At 57.0% G+C, this 7,733-nt stretch overlaps 1 protein-coding gene across 1 annotated transcript; it reads left to right on the plus strand.

Annotated features, from left to right (window-relative positions):
* Window positions 1–2,903: 2,903 nt before the first annotated feature.
* Window positions 2,904–6,311, plus strand: LOC114507497 (anionic trypsin). The gene is made up of 5 exons (XM_028525291.2): window positions 2,904–2,946; window positions 3,945–4,107; window positions 5,148–5,401; window positions 5,817–5,953; window positions 6,099–6,311. The coding sequence occupies exons 1-5, from the start codon at window positions 2,907–2,909 to the stop codon at window positions 6,249–6,251; spliced, it is 747 nt and encodes a 248-aa protein (XP_028381092.1). The 5' UTR covers window positions 2,904–2,906; the 3' UTR covers window positions 6,252–6,311.
* Window positions 6,312–7,733: the final 1,422 nt, after the last annotated feature.

The raw sequence follows: 7,733 nt of genomic DNA on the forward strand, positions 1-7,733 counted from the left end.
CCGCAGCACGACCCCCAGGCATCCTCGGGGAAGAAGAGCCTGGGAGCCCTTCTTCTATTTCAGACCTTCCTGCCCGTAGCTTCATGCACTCTGGGGGCATTCAGCATCTCAGCCAAGCCCACCCTAAGCTGTTTACCATTGCCTTAGGCAACCTCCTCATGCGGCCCCTTGCTACTCTTCCCCAGCGATCTGATCAGATCTCTCTGTATCAAGGGCACCTGCCTGGGTTGCAAGTACGGTCCCCAGTCAGTGCGTGCAAGACGAAGCCAGTCGATGCTTCTCTCTCACATCAGTGTTTCTCTCCCTTTCTCTCTCTCTCGAATCATTAAAAGAAAAAAAAGACAGTAGTTTGATGTTAAGCACTAAACATGAACTAGGAGAATGTCTTAAAGATATAGATAGACAAAGGAATCCATAGGTCAGGTCGAAGAGTACCAAGAGCTGCATGACTTATCCAAACTGAACTGGGGCGAAGGTGGGCCTGAGTCCATCCTGCACACCTGGATCCATGCTGCGCATCCAAGCCTAGACTGTGACGTCAGGGTGCCCACCTATCGCGATCTTCTCTGCCTGTGAGGTGGTTCCTTTAAAGAAAACTGACCTCATAGTCTGTGTGGCGTGATAGTTTATTCTAAGAAGGAGCACGAAATATCAGGAGAAGGATGGTCTGAAGGCTTTTGACACAGAAAAGCCCCAAGCTCTCGGGCGTTCCCTTTTAGAGGGGTTTCCCATGAAGGCCTCACAACAAGGGGATAAAACAAAGTAGCGTATTGGGTGACATTATGGACCAAGCCCCTACTAGTGAGGCTCCATAACCTGGGTCAGCTACCTGTGAGCACAGAGAGGTGGGTCACCTATGCCCAGATGTGCCCTAGAGGGGTCCCGGGGCATGGTAAGGCAAGGTTCTGAGACCAGGTGCCAGGTGGAAGGTTATTCAACCTTCTATTTCTGCCAGGGAGACAAGCATCGGGAGGGACCAGGAGGTAGTTTGTCCTCCGACTTGATGCCAAATAAACCTTCTTTCCATGGCACCTGCCACGATTCCCAGGCTCCGCCACTCCGTCCAGGCCTCCTGTGGCCTTGGGGCTATTCTTAGATCCGGGTTCTCGGGCAAGGCAGAACCTGTGCAAGTCTCGGCTTCATCTTCCATCAAGCGAAACGACTTTCTTCTCCACGCCTCACAATGAAAACATTTGTGAGACGTTAAACTGGAAACTCAACACCAACCAAGATCAGCACGGTGTGTGCGAAAGCTTGTAAAAATCTGTCAGCCACTGGGCAGCATAGCAGGATCCCCATGAGCTATGGGCCCGTGCGTGGTTAGAGGTTGCGCAGTGAGGATGGGGCCCAGCTCCGAGCGGTGGGTCTCCTGGTGGCGAGAAGCTGTGCCAGCCACTGGACCAGGAGACACCCCCTGGGTCCCTCTCAGCCCCATGAGCCCCCCCGTTTGCAGCCTCCCCCCGCCAGTTCACTCTGGTCTACATCTACTCCATCCCTCCAGCCTACTTCCTGTCTCACCACCAGACTTCTGAGCTTTTCTCACTTGTTCCTGCAGCTCCAGAACATTTACCCATTTCTGCCTTTCAGAGAATTCAATGAACTCCGCCTGCTCCTGCCCCTCGCTAACCCCGAGCTCGGAGGAGCCGGAAGTCTCTTCATCAGAGGGCTCCTCCTCCTGCCTGTCTCCCACAGACTCTAAGGTGGCCGAGTTCCATCTCTAAACTGCTGGCCAGGCTGTGCCTCAAAAAGTCACAGGGCTGCATTTTGGCGGCCATGGCAGGTCCCAGACTGAAACCAGCTTTGGGGAAGATTCACTCCATATGGAGCCCAGCACAGTGGCCCCATTGTGTCTAAAATAGAAAATTTCAGAATCCCGCCCCCACCCCTCCGCATGCACTGCGTCTCTGTTCTTGACCACCCAATACTTGATTCCTTCACCGTGCGCTAATCCCTCTACCCACTGCTGCGCCTCCGGCCACGGCCCAGAGTGATTATCTTCCAAACCCTCCCTAATATCTGGCTTTGTAGCACATCATTCTAGCTCAGGCTGTCAGCTCTTAGCAGGTAGGGCCATTTTCATCACCGTTTGTGCAGATTCCCATGGCAACCAGGAGGCTGTTTAAAAGAGACCCCATAGTAGCACGAGTGTTGAGAAAGACCAAGTCTCTGATGGTGGGGAAGAGGGGGAATGGGGTATTGGTCTTCCATCCCCCACATGTATCAGGCAGATGCTTATTTAACCCTCACCCTGCCTGCTTTCCGAGTACCCGCTCCATACCGTCAGCAGGCAGGAGAGCAGCCGCACACCCAGACTCCCAAGAGACTCTGCCTCTTCCTCCTCATCACCTCTTCCCGTCAGGATCCCGGTTCCCCAAAGCCCTGGGTTTGACCTTCCTGCCCACTGGCGTAGCATTGAGAGAAGGGTCACCGATAGAGACTCCTTTCCTCTCAGGGGTCTCCAGGACACTGAGCCGCCCCATTGGCCCCCAATGTGAGCCCTTCCTTAGTGTAAGTTACATCAGTCTCCATGAGGTCAGAGGATTCCCCAGGGTCCTGGACATTCTTCTCTTCCCTACCCTCATCTCCCCAGCTTGAGGAGGCCCCGCCGTACACGTGGGGGCTCAGCTGCCCCTGTTGTCGCCATCCCGGAACACCTCTGGGAGTCAGCTGCTCTTCCTCTCTGCGCTCCGCAGGGAGGTTTGCTAATCTCCTGCAGGTCACAGCCCACAGAGTGGCCAAACACAGCAGAAGTGACGCAAGGCCCTGGGAAGGGGAAAGCTGCAGGTGTGTTCCTGCAGGAAGCAGCAGCAGCCTTCCACCCCCACGTCCACCCCCGCCTCCCCCCGCCCGGGGAGGTATAAAGGCTGTCCACCTTCCACCGCTCAACCAACTTCAGGCTGGCCGCCATGAATCCACTTCTGATCCTCGCCCTCGTGGGGGCTGCTGGTGAGTCCCACGCGTCCCCTCGGAGCCCTCTAGCCCTGTCTCCGGGTGGAAATACCTGCCCTGCCGTTGCTGATGTTGTGTCTCCCCTGTCTAGCACCCCGCTGTCCCATTTCTGGGCTGTCTTCAAGCCTCACCTGTCCATCTTCTGCCTGACTCCTCTCCCAGCCCGTCACCATGGATCCATCCCGGGGCTTTCATCGGAGAGGCTGGAGAGGGAGGCCAGGGGAAGGTGGTCCATGGAATATGCCAGTGGTCTTGTGGCTCAGCTCTGACGGCGCTGGGCTAGCTCCGCTGCGGCTGTCCTTGGCCCCAGAGACACCTAGGGAGGCTGGAGGGACACTCAGGCCAGAGCCCGAGCCCTAGAAACTCTAGGATCTGGGGTGCGGCCTGCGCCTTGAATTTTCAAGTTGTCCATGTCATTTCAAGATCCCCAGGCGTGCAGCCAAGGTTGAGAATCACTGTTCCATTGGCCAACAACAGTGCCTACCTTTGTCCCATTGAACGGGCCTGGGGGCTGCTCTCCCTGGCCCTTGCCGTGCCGATTTGAGCTTTGGGAGCAGCTGGGTACCGTCCGAGCTACCAAGCCCGGAGATTTTCCTAGCTGGGCCAACCCATCCCGACAATCGGGGGCTCAAACAGCTGGGGGGAGTGAACAAGTGAGGAAGAAGAGAGAGAAAAGTATTCAGTAGGCGTGAAAACCGCATGCAGAGCCATATCACACTGAGGGCACTATGAGGACCCCTCTTGGTCCTTGGCCTCCTGATGCCCCGCGTCTGGGCCGGAGCCCTGCGGGGTACCGAGCGGTATGTCCTGCAGACACGCAGAGAGATTCGGGGGGACCCCCTCCGCTGAACAGACCGGGGATGGCAGTGCACCCTGGCTGCTAGTCAGTCACCCTGCGCTTTCAGGGAGTCCTAGTTAGTACAATCCAGCCACAGTGCACGGCTCCGCCTCTAACATCCCGCTCAATCTGTTTCTCCCCTCTCTCTCCACCCAAGTCGCTTTCCCCAAGGATGACGACGACGACAAGATCGTCGGGGGCTACACCTGCGAGAGGAACTCCGTCCCCTACCAGGTGTCCCTGAACTCTGGCTACCACTTCTGTGGCGGCTCCCTCATCAACGACCAGTGGGTGGTGTCCGCAGCTCACTGCTACAAGTCGTAAGTGCCGAGAGCGGGGTCCTCTCCCGGAGCTCGGGTCAGTCTTGGGGAGGGCGGGGAACGTGTAAGATGGGCGGGAATGCGGAGAGGAGGAGCTGTCCATGATGGCTGATGCCCAGGAGTGGGGGTGATGGCGGGGGCCGGGGGGGGGGGCACATGTAGGAGGACTCTCACACCCAAAACAGATAAAACAGTGAGAGCTACAGTCCTGAGAACATTCCAGAGGAGGCTACTGGAGGTGTAAGGCCCAACGGAGAAATAGGCAAGGACTTCACACAAATAACCTTTGCCAGCTGGCTGCACATTAAAAACGCCTGAGAAATGTTAAAAAAAAATACTGATGCCTGGGTCCTATCCCAAGGTAATTAATTCAGAGTTTTCAGGAGGAGCGTCTGAACGCTGGTGAGTTTTGAATGCTCTCTCTCTCTCTCTCTGCGGTGGTTCTGTTCTACAGAGAGCTGGGAACCACTGCCTAGTAGACCAGGGGGTCTCAGAGCTGAGTGCGCATGGGCATCATCCGGAGGGCTGGCTGGACCTCAGGTAGCTAGGCCAGCCCCCACCCCCAGGGACTCTGATTCAGCAAGCCTGGGGTGGGAACAGACACTTCGTACGTCTACCAAGGTCCTGGGGCCACACTTTATGAGACCTGCCGGATTAGATCATCCAGAATGACAGTGCCCACCAGACCAGGACAGGAGGGAGTGAACGTCACTGCCATACTCAGCCAGGTTACAGAGGGTCAGGAATGTCTGGGGGACTTCACGCCACACATCCTTGCCCTTGACATTGGAGATACGGAGCAGGGAGTGCAGGAGAAGGCAGCTTGAAAAGCAGGACGAAGAGCCATTGCAACTGGACCCCTTCACCCCACCCCCCCCTCCACTAACACCTGCCTCTGAAGCAGAACAGTCCTTGGTGTCACACCCTCACTGCCCACCCGCTCTCTACTGCCCCACGACATCGCCACGGCCCGCCTCGAGCAGCTCCCAGGGAAGAGTGGGGATGTGAGGACAGGTCCTCAGGTGTTACCCTTTTGACAGCCGCATCCAAGTGAGGCTGGGAGAATACAACATCGATGTCGAGGAGGGGGATGAGCAGTTCATCAACTCCGCCAAGGTCATCCGCCACCCCGACTATGACAGCTGGGTCCTGGACAATGACATCATGCTGATCAAGCTCTCCTCGCCTGCAGTCATCAGTAGCCGGGTGTCCGCTATCGCCCTGCCCACTGCCTGTGCGCCCGCTGGCACCCAGTGCCTCATCTCTGGCTGGGGCAACACCCTGAGCTCTGGTGGTGAGTGGGGTCCTTGTTTCTTCACCCTCTGACTTCCCAACATTTCAACATTTCCCAGGCCCTCTCTCAGTGTCGTCTGCACACAGAAGATTTTATTTATTTAGGGAGGGGTAGGAAGGGAGAAAGAGAGGGAGATAAACATCAATGCGTGGTTGCCTCTTGAGTGCCCCCTACTGGGGACCTGGCCCACAACCCAAGTATGTGCCCTGACTGGGAATCAAACCAGTGACCCTTTGGTTCGCAGGACAGCACTCAATCCACTGAGCTACACCAGCCAGGGAGAAAGAGCGTTGTTTCCTGCTGCGGCTTATGTTCCTGGGGTCCTCTCCCAGCTGCCCTCCGTGTTCAGCCCCAGATTCTTGTCCCCCATCCTGGCCTTACTCACATTTCCTTTATCTATTTCTGCTCCTCACAGTCAACTACCCTGAGCTGCTGCAGTGCCTGGACGCCCCGCTGCTGTCCCAGGAACAGTGTGAAGCCTCGTACCCCGGACAGATCACCGACAACATGGTCTGCGCCGGCTTCCTCGAGGGCGGCAAGGATTCCTGCCAGGTGATTGGCCCCCTCCCATGCGGAGACCTGACCTGCTCCTTCCCCGGACCTGCCTGGGAGTCGGACTGGAACCGCCAAGGCTGTGGGGCAGTACTCCCTTTTTTCTCACTCTTTACAAAGTGTGTCCCGTCCTCTTCATCCCCAGGGTGACTCCGGTGGCCCCGTGGTCTGCAATGGAGAGCTCCAGGGAATTGTCTCCTGGGGCTATGGCTGTGCCCAGAAGAACAGGCCCGGCGTATACACCAGGGTCTGCAACTTCGTGGACTGGATTCAGGAGACCATAGCCAAGAACAGCTGAAGCTCCTGCCCGTCCCTCTGCCACCCCTGTGCTAATAATAAAGCGACTCTGATTCAGCCACCTGTGTCTGTGCCTGCTCCCCCCCCCCCCCCCGCCGCCGCTGCCAGCCGGCTCTGGGAAACATCCCTAACCCCCGGGGTCAGACGGGGCCCTGGCCCCTACACATGAGCAGAGCGCCCCCTTACCACCTGTGCTCCCTAGAATCCTAGTTGGGCAGCAGATGGAATCCAAAACAAATCATACGCAGGGGGCGAGGACTGGCTGTTTTCTGACGGGAAGGACGTTTCAGAAAGGCTGTGTGTCAGAGGCTGCCTGACTGTGGTTGCACTTGAGCACAGTGCTGGAGAGTGCCCGACACAGCTCCCAGCACTGACACATCTCGGGCAGCACCATGCAAACACCTTGGCCGCCTCCGAGTCCCTTTGTCTTGTGCTTTCACCCGGCTGCACTCCCTCCTGGCAGCCCAGAGCCCCACTGGGCCTATTTCTTGACAACCTGCCCATGTGTCTTCCCGGAGCCTCGAGTCCTCAAGCTCCAGAGAAATCTGCCTTTTGTTCATCTCACCTGACGATACCAATGGGTATGCACCATACTGAGCACTTTCCAGACATTTCCAGGGGTGATTCGCCCTCCCCTCTGGAGTGGATATTATCCCACTGGTCCAGACAAGAAAGCAAAGGTTGGTTTACTCATGTCCCTTGTCCAGCCAATGGTAGATCTGAGGGCAGTCTCCTTATTTGCCTGGCCCCAAAGCCTGTGTTCTCTCCAGGCCACCTCACGGTCTCTCCTCTGGCCTCCAGGGTCCATCAGCTCCGCTCCCCAATGTCTCTCCAACGCATTCCCTGCCTCACTGCACTTCCAGAGGGAGTGTGTGGTCTCCCGTCCACTCTCCAACACTGCGTGCAAAGGGGTCTTGCACATTACAGCACATCCCGATTCATACCTTTCCAGACCTCCCACAGCTTCTGAAACAGGACCGGAGCTCCTTACCCTGGGGATGCAGGGGGGGCTGTTGCGGCTCTGCCTCGACCTGGATTCCCAGCCACTCTCCCTGCTCCTTCTCTCCCCTGCGATGCTCGCGTGCTCAGAAGTCCTGGCGGTTCCTCCAAGGAGCCGCACACCTCTGACCTCCAGCTTCAGCACTACAATGCATCTTGCTCAACGGCCTTCCCACCAGACCCTTCACCCCCTTCAGAAAAGTCTTTTCTGACTCTTCCCATCCCCGGTTCTCTTCCCCTCCCCCCTGCGCTGGTGCCACTGGCCCCGGGGCCTGAGTGAAATGTTTTCCTTTCTGGTCCTTGCTGACAGCTTTGCTCTCCCTGCTTAGTAAACACGCTGCGTCTACCTTGGCATTAGACGGGAGCTCCTGGGAGAAGGAATCTTGTCTTGCTCATCCTGATATATCTAGTGACTACACAATGCCCAGAACACAAGAGGCCCCCGTGCCTGAGTGAATAAAGTATGACCTAGGAGTGGAGGGAA

This window comes from Phyllostomus discolor, chromosome 10 (assembly GCF_004126475.2).
Source record: "Phyllostomus discolor isolate MPI-MPIP mPhyDis1 chromosome 10, mPhyDis1.pri.v3, whole genome shotgun sequence".
NCBI classification, from domain to species: Eukaryota; Metazoa; Chordata; class Mammalia; order Chiroptera; family Phyllostomidae; genus Phyllostomus; species Phyllostomus discolor.

What these genes read in the sequence shown, in the direction of transcription:
- LOC114507497 (XM_028525291.2), top strand. Translation starts at nt 2,907, where the DNA reads ATGAATCCACTTCTGATCCTCGCCCTCGTGGGGGCTGCTG. An exon ending in CAACACCCTGAGCTCTGGTG is followed by an intron (nt 5,402 to 5,816) that starts GTGAGTGGGGTC and finishes TGCTCCTCACAG; the next exon opens with TCAACTACCCTGAGCTGCTG. An exon ending in GCGGCAAGGATTCCTGCCAG is followed by an intron (nt 5,954 to 6,098) that starts GTGATTGGCCCC and finishes CTTCATCCCCAG; the next exon opens with GGTGACTCCGGTGGCCCCGT.